This window comes from Cheilinus undulatus, linkage group 9 (assembly GCF_018320785.1).
Source record: "Cheilinus undulatus linkage group 9, ASM1832078v1, whole genome shotgun sequence".
Classification (NCBI taxonomy): domain Eukaryota; kingdom Metazoa; phylum Chordata; class Actinopteri; order Labriformes; family Labridae; genus Cheilinus; species Cheilinus undulatus.
This window is the reverse complement of record NC_054873.1, coordinates 29,488,695-29,509,192: the sequence shown is the minus strand read 5'-3', so window position 1 is coordinate 29,509,192 and position 20,498 is coordinate 29,488,695. Positions and strand designations below refer to the sequence as shown.

General features: G+C 41.3%; 1 protein-coding gene across 1 annotated transcript in view; it reads right to left on the bottom strand.

The window, feature by feature from the left end:
* The window catches only part of tmem266 (transmembrane protein 266), a 33,412-nt gene extending 13,178 nt beyond the window's left edge, over window positions 1–20,234 (bottom strand). Inside the window, exons 1-3 of the mRNA XM_041796470.1 lie at window positions 19,636–20,234; window positions 18,170–18,278; window positions 11,166–11,354 (exon numbers count right to left, since the gene is read on the bottom strand). Of these exons, the coding sequence (XP_041652404.1) occupies window positions 11,166–11,354; window positions 18,170–18,183 (203 nt within the window). The 5' untranslated portion in view covers window positions 18,184–18,278; window positions 19,636–20,234. The remainder of the gene's footprint in view (window positions 1–11,165; window positions 11,355–18,169; window positions 18,279–19,635) is intronic.
* Between the last annotated feature and the right edge of the window lie 264 nt (window positions 20,235–20,498).

Here is a 20,498-nt window from a genome sequence, read left to right as displayed (position 1 = left end):
TATTAATGCATTGCCTTTTACTTAATTTACTGAAATGCATGCATGTTTAATGTGAGTATATTGCAAATCTGTGCATAATGTATTGTTGGTCACAAAATGTTCAGTTCTTGATATGTGTTTTGGTGTTTTGACAGAAAATATCAACAGAGGTTTTAAGGGAAAATAACTACAGTTATTATCAAGAATGGAAAAAGAGGGGTTTCTCTGAGAGGCTTCACTTTGAAGCTGAACCTCCGCTGTGGCTCAGCTACACTTCCTCTACAACCTTCACCAAGGTCAGCACAGAGACTGGAGCTCGGCCACGCAGTGTCAGTGCTCTCCCAGAGGCTAACCAGTGCAGCCGGCCCTCTGCAGCCACCCTCAGAAGCAGCAAGTGCCAGCAGATTAGGACCACAACACCTGGGGTGACAGTGGGTGGAGGAGGGTAATGGTGTCATTAGCAGATACCACAGAGACGTTCCCTAGTGCTGATTTGTCTACAAGGGACAATGTCAAACCCCATCTGTAGATGGAGGAGAGCCAAGCAAAAGCAACACTTACCTAATGATACACCTAACGTGCAGTCAGCAGACAATTGTGGGCTATTAGTTAAAAGATGGAAGAGAGACAGCGGTTACCTTAAGGACCAAAAAGCATGATTTAACTCATACTATGTGGAATCATAATTCATTCAGACCTCTTCCAACAGCCGGGCAGGAAAGGTATTAATTTAATAAACCTGTAAAGAAAAACCCTGTCTGGAAGCGGAGTAAATGGCAGTGATGGATTACTCCCAGCTCAGAAACTTAATTTTAGGGAAATCACTTTAAACCTTGAACGCTGAGGACCTGAAGTATTTATGAAGGAAGTGAGGCTGCTTCACTGGTGGAGAAAAAGAATCACCTCCCTCTCTCCCCGGGTCACGGCAGGAGCGGATCGAATGGGCAATAACTTAAAGGTTGGTCATGCACGCAAACACTCACACACACACAGGTTGAGAACATAACATGGGGAGGAAATGAGAGATGCAGGGTGGCATGTGCTGCAGACAGGTTCATAAAGACATCAAGACGCCTGCAGCTGCTGTGGTAACACACTGAGGGAAGATCGAAGTGCACCCAACAGCAGCGCACAGCGAGGGGATTAGATCATGAGACTGATCAATACTGGCCTGCCTGAGATGGAAGCGATGGCATGCCGTACATGACACCGGCTAAAGCGGAATGGCCAGAGAGGCAAGAGCGGACAAAGACATCAGAGCGAGTGACGGACACAGAGGAAAGTATCTGCTCACTCTGCTGGGGCCCATTCACACAGAGGACAGAGCTTTGGCTCAGGCCCCAGATAAGTAACTCTCCTATCAGAAGGATCATCTCATTCATTATACTGTCCCCTGTAATTGAGACTGGATAAAATACAGTGTGGACTCATTAGGTACAAGTTAAATGGAAATTAAATCAGAGGTGGTGCTCTGTTTCACTGTTAAAGGATGCAGTCAAAGTGCTGCTGAGGGAAAAATTCACTCAGTAGTAATGAGTCTGAAACGACTCCATCAACTTGTCTTCAGTATTGATTGTGACACACATAAACAGCAAATGAACAAGTGCAAACACTAACCTCTCCTTCAAAATGTTTGCAAAGGGAACTCCTAAAGTCGACTGACTCTGAATGACTTCGCTGCTGTGTAAGGCCTCTAAATAATTGATGGGAACTTTTGATTGATGTCTTGATTGCACATTTACAACAGCGCAACTTTGCTCAGTGAAAGTACATGAGGGCACAGACCTGTGACAGTTGCCACACTATTACATTTGTTTCCTAAATGATTCATACAGACATGGTTCCAGATCACTGTGGCTCTCTGCCATTTGTTTATTCATACATCACTGCAACTATTATTTGAAAAACTATTTGAATTAAACCCCTGTGTTTTATTTCCCTTTCAGAATGACTGCATTCAAAAGGGTAGAAGGGCAAAATTATATTATCACCCTAGTGAACCTTTGTAACAACCTTAAAACCATGATGATCCACTAAAGCCCCAAGAGGGAGCCTTTAAAGCAATAATATGTAGGAACACAGCTTCATGTGTTTTAGTTTCCATGGTAGTTCTCTGAGTGCGACTACACTGTCATAGTGCGGTTTCCTCCCCCTTGTAGACAACGTGCGTGTTGTTGAAAAGCCTAGGCAGGGAAAGCTGGCAAGGAGAGGTTATGAAAGAACCATGTAGGTACAGTAATACTACCAGATTCTGTGCAAATTTGACCCTGCTAGTACCTGTGACCTGCTGTTTGTAAATCGTTTGCATGTGGAGTGTGTGAATGTGTCTTCAGCTGTTGCCATGGTGTCCACAGTCCATAGCTATGTGGTTACATTAGAGGGTAATTTATCACATGCTAGCTGAGATATCTCCATAAGATTCTAAACTTTTTTGGATATTTATTTACTTGGATGCAAGCCTGAGACATAACTTGAGTGAGATGACTAACTGTACCCTTCAAAACTGCTAAACATGGGAAACCTTTTGGCTCAGGTGTCGGAGCAGGTGCTTATATACTGAGGTGGAAGTCCTCAATGCGCTGGTTGCTGGATCGATTCAATGTTTGGTGACGGCAGTCCTTCACTTTCTCTACCCATATATCCTGTCTGCTGTCTCTATTCAGCCCATCAAAAAAGGGAAAAAGGAGCAGACATGGCCTCGTGGTTAGGTTGTGCCCCATGTATGAAGGCGGCATGGGTTTAAGTCTGGCCTGTGGCTCTTTCCCCACTCTCTCATCCCTGTTTCTAACTCTATCCAATTTCCTACACTATCAATAAAGGCATAAAATAAAATATAAAAAATAAATAAAAATAGAATAATCTTTCTTTTTAAGGCAAAAGCGCCCTTAAAAATCTTTTAAAAGCTACTGCACATAAGCCAAGAAAGGTATAGCTATAATGATATAGCCTGATGCTGTTACTGTCTGTTAATAGTTAAGTCCAAAATAATTCCAAGTCAATGTGCATTCTGCTCTACTGTCAAATTGCTGTTTTTTCTACTTTTATCTTCTTAGCTTTATCTGCAACCATCTTCTTCCATCTCTTAGTCTCAGTCATTATACCTGATATATAACAGAATACAGGCTAACTGGCTTCTTTTTAATGAAAGCTGGAAAGTGAACTATCACCATCAAGCTGTAGCCATCAAGTCGTAGTCATCAGATGATATAGTGCTACTCACAGATACAGTCAGTCTTTGAACAAAATTTTTCCAATCATAATGACCACTGTGACAGCATGTATCGAAACGTAGATTATTCTTAGTTCACTTGGATAGCACTATAATGGACACATGCAATGAGGAGTTTAAAATTTCATTATAATTCTACACATTTTATTTAACACTTTAGATGGATATTGTAAAAATACATATCACTGACAGTCTATAATGTGTTACACAAAATGCCTCATAATATTCAACTTGTATTGCAACAATTCTAAAAAAAAAAAAAAAAAAAAAAAGCTGCCAGGAAATCAGGTGTTTTTGCAGCAATCACCGAAAAAGCTATGAAATCCTGGAGGGACAGGCTGGTAAGATTTTAAACATGTTTATGTTTTTTCATCATATTAAACCAGATTCTCCGACTGACAGGGGGAAAAACTTTTGGATTGATTAAATATCTCTCTTTCCTCTCTGTTCACTGCAAAGCCATGTGGTTGTTCCAGCACAAACTTTAAACCATTCACACCAATCTGCTGAACTCAGCAGGCTCATTGAGGGGAGAATGGGCCGCAACTGTGCACCTGTAGACTACCACATAGCAGAAGCTTGAGCACATCATCCTATTCAGTCTCTTGAAACCTACAGTGTTACATTTGTCCGTTAACTTCCACTATACACAAGAGGACGCATTTATTCCGACAACTGGTATCAGCATTTTTCCCCTGACAATAAAACTTAGAGCACAGGTGGGGCATCTGCCTATAGATGCCTGAGACTCTAGATAAAAGCCAAGTAAAACAACTGGCTAAATCCTGGCTGTCTGTGTACCTACTGCTGAGTCATCTGTGTTATCACAGCCAAAATGGAGCAAAGATGCCCTGAGAGTTGAAAACCAGCTAAGCAATAAATATGCTGAATAAAGTGAAGTTATCATGGGTAATCAATTGTACTTTTCAGATTTTCCACGTCTCATCGCTATTAATCTCTCACAGGCTCACACCCAGGGAATTGGCAAACACTTTTGCAGCAAATAAACAAATCAGATGAAGGGGGCTAATCAATTACAGATGCCAATAAAAAGAAGTTTTGGCTTCAGCCTTCCCTGTGAGTTTTTCTTTCTATGAAAATGCATGCAGCTTTTCGAGTATAACTAGGCCTTTCTTCTGGTTTCCATTTAGCTATCACCTCTCCAATCCTTGCATCCTGCAAAGCAGTACAACCCAGCAGAGGGGCCTCAGAGCTGGTCTCTGCCAGAAAAATGGGCCACAGATACTAAGCAAATGGAGATGGATGGGGTTCCATGTGCAGAGCAGCAGACAAGCTGTCCCTGATAAATGGGTTTTCACCAGGACACTTGATCTCTCTCGCTCTCAGCCTAAAAAGCAATCTCACACTTTGCATGTCTGTGAATATTAACAAACCCTCAAACCCTGCGCTCAAATGTCATCTATTGTGTCGCACATGGTGCCAGGCAGGAGAGACAATTTGATGGAGAGGAATGTTCCTCTGTGATTTTGAAATAGAGTCAGGGGTGGGTGTGTGTGTGGTTTTACTCTCTTTTCAGACATCCATCAACAGAGAACAGGTGTAGTATGGCTCTGCTTCTAAAGCCCTGTGAAATATTGCTGCTGCCAAGATTCATACGAGGATCTGGCTAGATCCCTCAGAGCTATATCCTTTAGATCCTTCAGTCCACATTTTTCTATTTATTCCATTTTACCCCAACCTTCAGTATTTTTATCCAAGCTTTGATTATGTGAATGTTGACATACTGATAGATTAATAAGTTTCAGTGAGTGAAAAGCTGCTGGAGAACTTTATTTAAAAACTGTTCGGCAATGAATCACTCTAGGTATGAATTTAAGCTTACCTCCTATCTGACATTTTACCAGCACTGTGGCTATCACAATGCATCACACAGGGTTAATCCCATGCTGTCCAACACAGACAGGCCTCACATGCATCCAGTTGATTTGTCAGCCTTGTGAATGAAAGTGTGGAGAGTGTCGCCTGCTCTGTGTCTCCCTCTACCTCTTTATCCCCTCTCCTCCACCTCCCCTCTCCTCCAGTCAGAGCGGCAGGTTGACCCATATGAACCATCTGTCATTGATGCAGAGCCTCACACCTCTCAGTCGGGCCCTCAGAGATCAACAGCATATGCTGTGGCTACTGTGGATGACAAACTCAGACATGTGCAGGCTATGAAGCCTGGAGCCAGGCAGGGAGGCGTTCTCCGGGAGCCTCTGCTGTACCCAGCCAGGAGGTCACAACAGGATGCCGTATTTAAGATGGAAGGAAAGGGTCACAACTATCTTACTGTTACACCATTTTTAAGACCATATCTAAGAACGACACACGCCCTCTCATTCTTTTAATTGCCTCCTTCACTGAGCTTGAACTGTGAAGTTTAGAGCTTTCTGGTGAAGTGACTGAACCTCATGCTATGACTTCACTATGAGGTGTGAGTCCACCCACGAGATCTCCTCCTTAGAAGTGGCCCATGTTATTCTCAATGCCAGATGACTGATATTATTTAAGAGGAACTCCCTACACCCCCCTCTCACACACTATAGATAATATAATGCAACCATTTGGCCAAACTAGACAGAATCAGATGTACAACAAACGGCTCCATGAGAGCAGGATGTGGGACTTTTTTCTGAAGTACATAAAAGAGCTGGACCTCAGAGAAATCCCACAGAAGCAGTTTAATTGTTTGACTTCATTAGTAATGTATCATGGCAGGTTGACTGATACTACCATGCTATTATAAAGCGTATACAGTGACGTCACTTTCAGCGTGCTCTGTCAGACTGTCAAAACATACTGATACACAGCTGTCTGCTTAACAGGAACAGGCAAAAAATGGAGGGAAAACATATCCTCTTAAAATAGGCATTTTAGACTTTTTCAAGATCCATACTCTTAACATAGACACAGTGGACCGTGGGCATTGATATGTGACCATAGAACAGGCTTCCTAATATTTATATGGACCTGATTTATGTACACATAGAAGAGCCTGAAGGTGCACACAGCAAACTTCATTAGTGATGATGTGCAATATCACCATAACATTTCTACACACATTGAATATGATCCCGTCACTTTGGAGGCGATCAATTCAATATCACAAATTACCAAGTCCTGCAGACCTCCTAGCTTTAAGTGTCAGCAGAAGGGAGACGCGAGTCTTTGGGAGTCTTGTACTGAGTTTAGAGGCTAGCTGAGCACCTTTAACAAATAAAAAAATGTTTTTTGATTAAAACAGTGATATACTACCAACAGAATAAATTTTGTGGGGCAAGCAACCTAGTTAAGTTGTGCCGTTTACGAATGAGCCTGTGCTACGAAACAGCTCTTTAATGTAGGCCACTGTAGCTAGCTTCAGTTTGAGTGCTAGTTTCCTTTCCTCCGTCTTTTTTTGTTATTTAATCAACATTTAAAACGCCAAACTGGTAACAAATCAAGAATCGTTGGGAGCCAGACGACCAGCTCCACTCCGAATGATCTGGATCTCTTAAAAGAGACAGTTTTGTGGAAACAGACCATACATAAGCGTTGTGTGACACCACTCATCCATGCTTTAGACCAAGGCTTTTTAGATACCTGCCTGCTGCCGTTTCTCCATGAATTTTTATTCTTTACCTGAGTATTTCACTACTTTTGGGACACAAAAGATTCAATAATGTTTATATTTTTGCACTTTGAACCCTTGCAGTGGTAAACCGCTAATGTGGTCTTTTAGTAGCATTTCGCTACGCAGAAATCACTACTTGCCCCCAGGAGGAGTTCTCCGCTGCTGTGTGATGTCTTTAGCAAAGAACCTATTTTATCTGACATGAATATCAGTTGACAAGACATTTTTTGTCTTTCTTTAAAACCAGCCATGTTTATCGGACATGACAGAGTTTTCTGTACAGTAATAACTGAGAGAAAATGTTGGCATAAGGATTTTTTACATAAAAAGAAGTAATTTAAAAAAACATTAGTACTAGCAATTAGCCAAATTGTTATCTTAAGAATTGGTATCAGCATCTGCTTTGATTCCACAATTGGTACATCTCATGCTATGACTCTATAGTTGCAATTAGAAAATGTAAATAAAAAGATGGACAAAAAAAGATGACTCTGTGATTTACAAAGTATTTTGCAATAGCTGAAGCAAAACGGGATTAGAGACACTCTTGGTAAATCCAAGCAATCAAGTTTAATATAGTCAATGGTTTTTGTGCAAAAAAAAAAAAAAAGCCTTGGAATGAAAAAAAAAAACCTGATGTTCAAATCTCATCAAGGGGGAAACTTCATTGAGGTCTAGTTGCATCCTTGATGAAGATTTGGATCACCATGACCTGGATGAATGAGAACCTACACAGACAACACTGATCAGACTAAACTGTAGGATGTCTGTTTATTTTTGATGTATTTCAAAATAGAGTCCTGTATCCAAGAGATATTTGTTTTACACTTTTAAAAACTAGAATGAAGCTGAACATTGAGAAAATAGACGTCCACAATCTTATTGTCGTTTCCATAAAGGAAGTGTATAATGTGTGTCAGCATTAAACCCAGACACTGGGACGAGGATGGCCTAGCAGTTTGGTCCCGTGTGTGAAGGTGGCCTGAGTTAAAGTCTGGTCTGTAGCTCCTTTCCTGCATGGCTCTCCCCCGATCTCTCATCTCTGTTTCCCAATCTATCCACTGTCATCTCCCTCAACTAATGTGATAAAAGATTGTATATTTGTATGATTTCTGTTCAAGAAAACCTCTGATGTTGCTGCTGCTTTAGCACTTTAGCACTGCCACTGGCGAACATGCTATATTGACAAGAGAAAATAAATAACTCCCTCAGAGCCACAAAAATAAATGAATAAAAATAGAAGAAACAAACCATACACCATTATGTAACCACAGATTATTTTCAGCAATTATTTTTCTAACATTCTTTAATCCTTCTTTTGTATTTTTTTCTAAAAATTTCAAAAATAATTCCATTGAAATGTAAGCTTTGTAAAAAGAACTTAGCTACTGTTGTCAAATAAATTAAATGGTTATTAAAGAAAAAGGCATGTAACTGCCTCAAAAACGTCATATTCTGTCAAAGAAAAACAAGTAGTAATAAAAAAGAATAAAGAATAGGAGATGCCACCATAAGTTAAAACAATAAAGTGTGTAAATGTGAACTTAAAATCACACCACCTTCACTGTGGACTTACCAGCAAGTTCTGCAGAAGGTGGCGCTGCCAAAATCTATCAATACTCCCATCCAGCTCACCACTGCACAGAATATGCAAGTACAGTGTGTGCCCCTTGTAGTCGGCAAGAACATCCACCTCCTACATGATCGCCCACGGCTCCTGATAAAGAGCCACGAGAAGCTGCAATGCAAGGCTAAATGTGTATCTCTGGTGTGTATTCTCCTGCTCTTTTTCACAACCAAATGAAGGAAAACAACACAAAAGGCCTCATCAAAGATTTAGGCCAAAATACTCAAGTAATCAGCCTGTTAATTTCTCTCTGACCACTAGTGTGAAGCCATGCCTTTGGTCTTGGTGTTTCTTCTCACCATGTCGAGATCTGAAGCCAAAGCACTGAACAAAACAATTAAAAAAAAATTAAGAGAGTGAAATCAGAACATACCTGCTACCACAAGATACAGGCACACACAAAATGTCCTGAATGTGACTTCATCATGTCAGTAGTGACAATTCTAGTAAATTTAGACAATAAACTTTTCCAGTAATTACAACAAACGACGCACTACGCCACTGCAGGATCAGGTGCAGGACAATGAAAGCAGGTTTACATGACTTATGACTATGTCAGTATAATAAAGGAACTCATATGAATGACTGTTTCCCTCACAATGGCTTTGTAATTGTGGCCAAGGAGATTTGATTTTTGAATATTGAAAGAATTTGGAGGAATACAGAACAAAAGCAGCATGCTTCAAGAGACAGAGTTCTGGCTGTTGACTGGCTTAACATGGAGAAAGCTGCGTGTCTCTGAAAAGACTTTGATAGGGATCTTAGAGGTCGCTGGGATGTTGTCAGACGATCTCTGGGCTGAGAGTTATGGTCTGCTCATACCTTATATATTTTCTATCACTGTATTCATTATGTATGTGTTTATCTTCTTGTCCTGTCCTGTGTCTATACTTTTGTATGTTGTCTGAAAAAACCTCCAGAACAGAAACTCCTTAAGTCAACTAACAACATAAAAAAACTTAATGCCTCAGCAAAAGCATGACGCAAAATAAAAGCTGAAATAGCAGTTTAAATCAGTCTCTTTATTGCTCTGCCATCAGGGCTTTGGATTGTCTTTACAAATTAAAATCTTGCTCGATACAACACATCCCACCTTTGTGTCATTCCTCTGATGTTAAACACATGAGTCACAGAGGCCGCCAGAACCCGAAGCTATGAGCTCGCTCTGTTTCTGTTTCCAAGAGTGCCTCCGAAGAACTAATGTGTGAACGAAACTGTGGTGACAGGTACATCTTGGAATGCCTTTTACCTGAAAATCAGGAATTCCAATCTAAAAACCTCATGAGTTTACTGTAACACTCACATGGGGGACAGATTGCTCTCTGTTTTCAACAGACATCCATGATTCCTGGACAGTGGAGAGGCTATTTCTCCGATCAGATCATCGTTTTCACAACAGAGAATATCCAAGTTGTTGATGCGATAAATCTGTCAGCGATATGTTTTGCTTTGATGACTTTTCCACTGCACAGTGCCAGATCCCATGGGATCTGGTTGTCAGTTGGGTCTGGATAAGTGTGCCCACTGCGATGATAACTTCACAGAGCTGCCAGATCCTGCCCTCTGCTGTGGTCCTGCCATGCATGCCTTTACTGCTCTTTTTTGAGAGCAGGACAGCGAGAGAAAGATCTAAGGTAGAATCAAAGAGTGGGTGTTCAGGACAGGACCCATCTGTCCCTGCCCTCTATCCCACAGAGCAACGGTCCTAGACCAGGCCAGGCCAGGCAAAGTCCAGCCGGACGCAGTCAGCTGACACACTGGGGCTTGGATGGCGAAATGCCGGATGCTTTAATTAAGCTTATGCTGTTTGTCGACTTTGTCTGCATGGATGCCAGCATTGCAGCATGCCAAAGGGTTGTGAGTCACGCTTCCTGAGTGCAGAGAATGGACACTTGCTACAGGGAGGCTTGAAAAGGGGCGTGTCCTATCCTAGGACTACTGGGCCCCAAGCATGGGGATATGATGATAAGAAAACAACATGAACAACAAAAAGAGGAAAAAAAAGTAGAGCCACAGGGCTCTGACATTTCAGGAACACGATGGTGCTAACAGCAAGCTTCGTTTCTGCCAGAAATCGACATTATGGACAGAAGCCTGTCTGGTAGTGAGAAATTGCTGTGTCATGGAGCTGAAATGAACACATCAGTGAACACATTGTCCATTTAACATGGTGACACTAATAAATTAATCCTTCAGTGCTAACCTCTGATATAAAACTGGAGCATGATCCAATATGCCAGGTGCAATTACCGTGTGCAATAACCTGAGCAGCAGCAGTGCTTTTCTGTGCAGAGATAGATAATAGATTGTGATAATTGGTATTTTGCTTTAATCATGAATGCAGCACTTCACACATGTCTCAAATGCCATATTTCTTATTTTTTCTTAAATTGTTTGCAAAACTAAGAGAGGCAATTTCACATTATGCTTACTTTTTATGCTTTTATTAGTGGTAGGAGGAGATTGCATTGATTACAGTGCTACTACTTTGTTTCTAACCTTTAAAAAACCTTAACATAAAGCTTTTAATGACAAATTCAAGTCTAAAGGCCTGATCACAAGTCCCACACTCTTTAAAGTATTTACTACATGGCAATACTCTTGCTGTTTCATGCGAATCATCAGCACACCAGGAGTTTGCTCAACTAACTGTATAGTCAAACTATGAAGCAACAAAAGAGGGTGAACTGTGTTATCAGAGAATTTGTCCCACATACCCATCTCTGTTGTCCTCTTCATCCGGGTTTGAGATGAGCTGAGATCCAGCGAGGGAAATATCCAGGGCGGCCAAAGGCAAGTCTCTGTAGGCCAAGCTGACTAGCTGGGCCGGGGCCACGCACTGATTGTCCTCCTCCACTTGCTGAGAGATCACCTCCAGCTCTGAGGCTCGGGCCTGGGGAGGAGCCCTGTGACACACACGGCAACCATAGTTGTATCAGACACATTATACACCAAGTTTCATTCATGTTTTAGAACCTAGATGGTTTAACCCCTCTGCAGGGGTGCTACATCACAGCAAAATGGCAGACCTGCAGCTCAAGGTTGTATTAGGGTGCTGTTTATTTGAATTAACTGCTGTACGACTTGGATAATGCTCAAGGTAGCAGACTGTGATAATAACTACAGGGACTTTGCTTAATTTTGATGAATGGAAACACAAACACGGTGTGAGATTTGTTGTTTCCAGTGTTTGCTAGCATCCTCAACAAGGACATATTTACCTGGCAAGTGATGCCAAGCTGATCTGCATTTCTCATTAGCAGAGTATGCAGGGGAGTTCATCACAAACTGCAGAAAATCTGCCAATTTGCATATTATTTTTAACTACAAATCACAAATACTCTACATGGGTGTGTGGTGTTTCCTCTTTACTTATTACACCTCCCTGGACACATGCTATTGCCCAGTTGCCAGCAGTTACCATTATAAAACTACCCCCGTTGGTGCACTCAAGGTTGCTCCAACACAGGATACCAAACTTTCATTTCCCAAAAAAGATTTTTCCACCTTTGATTCGATTTCCCCATTTTGATCAAAGACAGTATTTTTCCTTTTGAGGTTAGCTATTTCTGGCAGAGGCACAAAGTGTCATCTTTCTGTCACTGATGCCCTAAAACTTAAGTGTGCAGGGTGGGCTGTGATCACACAAGCTCAGCCAATAGCAGACAAGGTGAAGTCACCCTGGAGCAGGAGTCTTGCACGGTGTTGGCAGGCGTCCCAGTGCAGCCAGTGTGGAGGCATCAATAACTCTAGTGCTTAACAGAGGAGGAAGGCATTGATTACAACAAAGGGGGAACAAAGGCCATTGGGTTGGTGAATTCAACAACCTCTGTGCTGGAGTTGAAACAAAGTGGGAGGACATGGTTAGTAGAAGATCACTGAGCAGATCCACCTTCCTGTTAAATGTTAATGTAGGCAGGCCTGGAGAGGAGAATATGTCCTTTATTCTGACTTCCTTCTTAAATAAAGCAGTTTAAAGGCCTCCCTTTAAGCGCTGTTTTGTTATTCACACAGGAAAACAAGCATCACTTGAACTTTATAGTCCCAATGCTGTAAAATATAGCAAACAATCTCCTATTCTCATGTCCGAGCTACATAAAATTCCTTCCTCCTTTAAATATCTGATTCCATGTTACGCAAGTCCTGCTAGATGTGTTGTTTAGCTGGAGGGTCGAATGCTCTCGTATCAACAAACACGCATGCGCACCCCAGTTTTATCTGTGGACTTGGCACCTCTGACCAACCACAGCAAGGATGCTAATCATTCATGACAGACACAAACTGTTTAGTGCATCAAATTCACATTTCCAGACAATCACAGAGCGGGCCAGGAGCCATCATGTGCAGGGCCCAACGGAGTGGCTGGTTGCCATCCCGGGGAGAGAGCGGAGGCTTCACATCTGAACACTTTGCTCCCTCCAACCATGCAGCCAAGGACAGCCAGCAGCATGCTAAAGGCTGGGGTCTTTACAGAGGCGTGTGATATTAACAAATGCCACGAGGCAGCAAAAAGGTTAACATAGGGCATGTGAGGCTGGGGGGAAATCTTGCACCCATATATAGTCAGAGCGACGCTGTGTAACAAGCCTAAAAGGCGCAGAAACCATGTCTCTGAAGGAGTGAATGTTCCTGAACGCTGGACTCGTCTTGTTTTACATTGTATTTTTAATTCAGCTATTCAATAAAGGGGTGGCTACATGTTTTCATTTTACAAACACTAAAATAAACTGGTTATAACTCAGATATTCCTGTTTTTAATGGTATCATCTGTATTAAAAACAATCATTTAAGCTGGTAATGCTGATTAAACTCACTGCATTTTTCAAATATAAATTACATTCTTTAAAATTGTCACTGTGCTCTTATAACTCTCCCAGTACTGTGGTGTTGAAACCTAATTTCTGTACAGAGTTGTAAATTTAATCCTCCAGCATTCTTACATTGAACACTACAAATCATCATGCTGTGATCAATAGAAACATAAAATTATAATAGCCTCTCCTTTCCAATTCTAACTCATTGACTGGAAAATTTAAAGCTGTTTCTCATTAGATGACAGGAATAGTCATAAATTACCGGAGGAAAGGAGATCAAGTTAAGAGGGTTTCTTTATTTATAAAAAGTCTTTATACTGCTGCTCATTTTCCTAAATCCTTTTCAGTTAAAACATTATACAGATATTCCCCAGTTACATGTGAATAGGAAGCTTTTTTCCTATTGGATTTTCCAATGGGAACATGTTCTTGGCAATACTTTACATTTCCATACATCTGCAGTTTAAATGAATTTCACTTGTAATCTATTCATGCCTTGGTTTTCTGCAGCCTTTTGTTAGATAGGTACTCAAATCCCAGTGAAGTCCGATACTGCTGAACTCAACTGAGCACAAGTCATATTTTTTTACTCTGAATACTCACACCAGAGCACATGAAAAAGGTGTAAATGCTGACACAAGATAAAGACTTCTGTAATTATGAATGTGTAATACTTTGTGTACATATCGTCTCTAGTTTAAATGTTTTGCTGCATGTTTAAACTATCTCTTCCCTTTTCTTACCAATGCAAAAATCATGTGAACATAAAGCAAAGTCAGACTAACAGTTTCCAACATCTTGTGAACATCATCATTCTGTGCACACAGAACAAACCAACAGTCAAATAGACATTAATGCAGCATTTCTATCAAAGTGATAAGAGCTGAGATTGATGCCTGTCTCATTTTATAATAAATCACCTCTTCTGAGCGATAAATCCTCAGCTTCTGTCACTTCAGTGGGTTTTGAAGTGCTGCCTCAGCATGAACCGGAGGTTTGCAGAGGGCATTGGTATCATTGTCATTCTGAGCGCTCACTGCCACCGTATTTTCAGCCAGCTGTCTACAACCCGGCCGCTCTGTCTCACCCAATAAGTTTGTACACGGACACTTGGCTGCTCCTTGGTGCACAGCAATTCACTGCCCTGATATCATCAGGAAAGCGGGGACCAATGCGCCAAATCACTTCTACAAGCACCAGCCAGATTTTCCAACAGCAGCTGCAGACCTGATACGAGCTCCTGACACAGTAGTACATTTGTGAGATCAGATCTTCTAGGCAGTGCTTACTCTTTGAAGGTCTGAGGGGAAATTACAGCAGTTGACAATACTGCTGTATCAATATAGAGGGAGCATATTTTGTTGGACTTTCAAGTCTCTTATTTATTGTTTATAGAGAAAATGCTTCAGCTTTGAATCTGTTGTTTTATGTCAACATCACCTCAATAAGCAGGCAGAGAGGATGAGGCCTCAAACATTAAGATTTACTCTGCCAGCAGCACAACAGCAGCAGCATTAACTTCATAAGTGTCAGCACCAAGCATTAAAGTAGCCAAATGTATGTTTGAATATTCACACATAGTCTCACTTTAAAAGGGTACAGCAGTCATTACTCTTCATGTTCATTCACATTGAAAATAAATACCTTAAAATGGGTTAAAAGAAAATTTTAATGCATAAACGGCAAAGCATTTTCCTGTAACAGCTTGGCATCGGAGGTGTATTTTTAGGGACTATCTTCAGCACCAGGATGGGACACTAGCGTCCATGTTCATACAATGGAGTACCACGCCATTCCCTTTAACAATGGGTTTCTTTAAATGGTTCTAATTATCTAGATCAGGGGTGTCCAAACTTTTTCCAATGAGAGCCACACACAGAAATATATAAGAATGGTGGGGCCACTTTAGTTTGCCTCACCTTGAGGGTATTTAAGTAAGTAAGACCAATCCAGTGTAAGTCAATACATAGTTGATTGAATACACCTAAAAGACTTGTTTATGGCTGACAAGGCAAATAGACGGTCATTTTTTAGGATTTGGGGGAGCCAATCAGATTTCAAGGGATCCTGTTTGGCCCTGGCTACCACTGGCTCCGCCCCTGAAATCCTATTGGTGCTGCTATTTGCTGCAATAATTTATGAGTACATTATTAACTAGAAAGCACTCGGAGGGTGCAGACCTCTGCCATTAGCCCTATCTCCCAATAGTGAAGAATTTGGGAGTGAGATTTTGGGAGTGATCCAGACGGTGATCTGGATCACTCCCAAAATCTAATCAGTTCTTTCTTATGCCACTTCTGACATTTCCTGAAAATTGAATCAAAATCCATCCATAACTTTTTGAGTTATGTTGCTAACAAACTAACAAACAAACCCTGCCGATCACATAACCTCCCTTGCGGAGGTAATCAAGAAATCTTCTTGTCAAAATGTTTGTTTACAGAATCAACATGGTAGCAGTGTCCAGTGCTGAAACTAAAAAGTACAATACAGCTGAGCACAAGCTTCATCATCTCATGTGAGCCATATTTCATCATTTATTTCTAGAATTTGCTGCGAGCCAATCAAAAATGGACAACGGGCCGTATTTGGCTCCCAGCCATAGTTTGGACACCCCTGATCTAGATTAATGGATGACTTCAGGACACAGGAAAGTAATTAACTTAAATACTAGGTTATGGCAACAAAAAAACAAGAACAACAACAACAAAAAAAAAAAACAGTTTTTCATGGGAACAAAGTAGTTTTAGCTTTGCCCTACTGATTCAATGATAATTTAAAAAGATAACGAGCAGGAATTGGTTTAAACTAGGGCTGTAAAATTATTGCATTTTTTTCACTGTGCTTGATCGCAGAATTTCTGTAGTTAATTGGAATTAATCCTCCTCTTTGTAACAATTTAAAACTCTAACATTTGGCATTTAAAAGTGTTGTTGTTTCATTTTGAATATGTGCAGTCTTAAACTGAGGGGACTCGACTTTTTGTTTATATACAGACTTGATTTTATTTTGAAAGGAAGGAACCTCAACCATGGAAAAAGGAATTGGTCATGAATTGAAAAGTGAAAAAGGGCATGTAAAAAGGGTAAATATTTGATAATACAGGGTACAGATGATTTTTGACTTGTCCACTAAGTTGTCTTAAGTTTTTTTAACAGTAAATGAGAAATTACTGTAAAAAGCAAAATGATAATGTAGTGCATGACATTCAAAGTCTCTTATTTAAGGAAAATAAATAAATTGACTTAATCTTTCTGCAGATGGAGGAAAGTGCAGGAATTTTACATATACAAGCAGATCATATCAGTAGGGCTTTAATGTAGATAAAGTTATTATTGTGATTGGGAAGAAGGCTTCATTATACTGAGACATAAAGAGCAACACTCCAAATAGCACCAGCTAACTCAAATAAGGTTATTTCCCAGAAATGCTGGCTGACCTGTTTTAAAGTCACTGGGCTCTTGAAGGTGTAAGGCGTTTCCTCTTTGTAAACTGAATATGGCAGATCTGTACAGTGAGCTCCACACCAGGCAGACAGGAAGGGCTCTGTTTCATCAGTGCATCTCTGCGTCCCTGAAGTATACCGCTTTAAATGCTGCACTTTTATTTATTTTTTTTGTTTGCCTTCTCCATTTCTGAATGAAAACTGCTAACAGACAAATGTCTTTAAAATTGTTGTAAGGGGTATTCATTTCAATTTTCTGTATTTAGGCATCTAATAATTCTCCCATCACATCATCCATTGTTTCTACAGCTGGGATACAGAGAGAGGAGAGTGGCACTGGTGGAGAGAGGATTTACAGCAGCATGATAATTCCAAAGACCTTTCTTTGTTTAACAATTTCCCACATCACCTCCCAGCAGCATTAATTCATGCCTTTGTATTACGAAGCATTCAAACATGCTCTAAATTATCTTGCACCAACCCCCTCCTTCAAATGACTTGTTATCAACTGTCATGTGCACTAACTTGTTGGTCTGAAGCCTGGACAGAGATTTCAGTGGGTCTGAAGCAGCATCCTGTGCCTTTAATCAGAAGATGCAGCTGACTGAACCCATTCTGCATTCACCCTTCACTCCACTCTACTCCACTCCACTCCACCTCCTCCCACTCTGCTCCATTCCCCCGGCTACCTCTCTTTCCCTTCTCTTAGCCCCAACCCGGACTGCCATCAGAATGCAGGGCCTGTCTGAAGGACCACACACGGAGTAATTATTAATAAGAGAAGATGACAAGTGAACATCCCCGCTGAATGCTAAGAGATGCCAGAGGAGACTGGAGATGGCTGGCCGTTCTCTCGCTCTCAGAGAAGCCGGACCAGGACAAGCTCCGCTCTCCCGCTGATCCCTATTAACAGTCATTCACAAGGGGTCTACTTTTGGTTTTTAACGCTTTTGTGCCTGGGAACATTTTTAAAAAGATCTCTTTTGACAAAACAGTTACTTAACTTTGCAGAGGATGGGAGGTGTTGGTCACCACCTGCCTTGATACGATGGTTACTTGATTGTGTGCAACACAAACATTTGGCAGGAACCAAAAGAATTCAGAGTTAAATTAGTGGATTTGTCAATGGAGTCTGGCGGCTTTCAGGGGAAGGATGTAATGGCTCTTTGTGGTTTTAAATCAGCATTTTATCTTGACAAAAGGTCTGCCTCATCAAGGATTCTTTCTGTAATATTAGAAACCACTTAGAATAACAATCTGGGCCTGACAAAAACAAAACTTTTAGTTCTCTCGTGTCGCTCCTTTTATTATGTTTTAGCCTGATTTACAGCTGCTCGCTAGAGCAATCTTTTTGTACATATAAGTGATTCATTTTTTTCATGTTTAAAACTGAAATTTCCCTTCAAAATGTCTATTTCCCTAAGAAATCTTTTCAAACGCAAACAAAGGAGGTTATACTTACTGAGGGTTGCTCATGTTGAGGCCTTGTCACTGCAAATAGACGTCCACGCTAAACGACCCCAAGTGTGAAGTGTGATTTCACCACTGCAGAGACTTGGCTCCTACCACTCCTAAAAACAAATTGAACAATAAATCAGAACAGAAGAGGAAATCATGAAGCACCTCTGTTATCCTGGTAAGACTGTGAGATGATGATTAGCTTTAGAAAGCAATTTATAGCCCTGGAAGTGAGCTTTGTTGTTCCTACTTTTGTTCCCAAGGTTAAAAACTGAATCTCAGAATCATGAAATATCAACACACAGTCAGTAGCTTTACACAAATGAATGCAGTTTTCATTGTAGTGTCAGCGCTTTTACTTTTCCTGAAGGCACCCTGTCCTAACTTCAGCTGTAGCTATATGCTCTGTTTAACTGTTTTCCCGGGGAGCACTAAACTGTAATGGATTTTAAATCTCCTCCAATATACGCTCCGCTCTGTGAATCAGGGGCTGAGGAACATCACACCTCTTGCATAGCAAGTGCAGCAGGATGCTAGCTCTTTGTGCCACAGGATAGAGAGCCATTGATGTCTGAGTCCATTCAGTGAAAGCACCGCTCCAGCTGCTTTGCAGAGAACAGACATGACATGAGCAGACCAGAAAGCCACAAACACAAAGTCACCGCATTAATGTGAAACATCCACTGTTACAGAATAAAACAAGTCCATTTCTATTGGAGGCAAAGTTCATGTAATACTAGGATACTTTGATGATTCATGCCTGCAAATGTACGCTCCACCTTGTTCACACCTTTATGATTGTACACATGGATTCAAGGGAAATGTGTGACACAAAGAACAGCAGAGGAAACCTTCACACATGGACAGCTGAGGAGTCAGCACTCACAGCCGCAGGAGACCACAGCAGAGTAATGTAGTGAAGCACAGCAGATTAAATGCTACCCAGGATAAAGCAGCACAGGTCACTGAAGGCTGAGAGTGACACTTTTTTAATTCAGGATCCCCAAATGCTGTGGTGATCAGTGTAATATTCATACAAGAAAGCTAAAGAGAATCAAAGTGTTTCACAAGAATTATCAGTAGAGGTTACATGAGAGGCATGGAAAATCAAAATAAATAATTTAATGCAGAGCATGAATGAATCACAGAGGTCAAATTGCACTACCTGGACATTTAGGTGGAACTTGAAGTCATTTCTGCAGTAACCTTTGTAACCTGGATGTCCACAAGTCATCATGTTCTTGCTTTTTAATGTCTCTAAACAACCACTAAGGGTTATTTCCATCCATGTTTTTGTGCTTTAAACCTTATCAAAGTGCATGTGCAACCATTTAACTCGTAGATACATGAGGAGTTATGGTGCTGCTAACATTTTCCCACTGTGCTCAGAGGCCACACAGTCTCATTCCTGTTTAAACCAACACTAATGCATCAACAGCGACTCGAAAAGAAGCCAAAAGACACACTAACCTCTTCTGTTTTCGAGCTCTACATCGTGCAAAGTGTTGTCGTGACTCCTTTGCCCTCGCAGAGATGATGGTAATATCTCCCTCCTCGCCGATGATGATAATGATGATGATGATGGTGATGATCAGTCTGAAGGAAGCTCGGATCTTGCTGTGTGTAGGCTGCGATTCCCCCCAAATTTGCGTTGGCCGAGCACCCGTAAGACAGCGCACGAAGAAAACACCTCCTCCGGACTGAAAGCAGCATCGTTCAGCAGAGACGACGACGCTGTCACTGGATCAGGGAAAAAACGACGTCTATTTCGGAGGGAGGCATGATGTGCTTGCAGGGCTTCCCCCACAATCACACCAGGGACTCCATGTGCCCGATAATAAGGAGAAGAGGCTCGCGACCGGGAGCTGTCCAGGTGCTGAAAACCCGGGATCAAGCTTCGTCAGATGTGTGACGAGAGGAGCCGTAACGTAGATGAAACACGGCTGGATTTAAACACAAAAACACGACAGTTACATCAACTAAAGCACACATGTAGGGTTTGATAATATTTCTCAAACGAGCCTACGTCCCCTCTTTCTTTGCCACCCTGACAGCGTCGACGTACTGAACACTCGCTTCACTTCACCTCTTGAGCGTCAGTTTTCCTCGCGATAACAACCCACCCGCGCGAAAAAAAAATCGCTAATACTCTCACAGTGACCTCACGTGTTTTTGTGGCGCTCAGCTGTGAATTTATGAAGTCTTGGTGTGCCATTTGTCACCCTGCATCGTCACTGTAGTATTCACAGGTAGACATTTATAGGATATTTCATTTCTGTCCTATAAATGAGGCGCGAAACACATCAAACCCATTCGACAGAATGAGACACGCA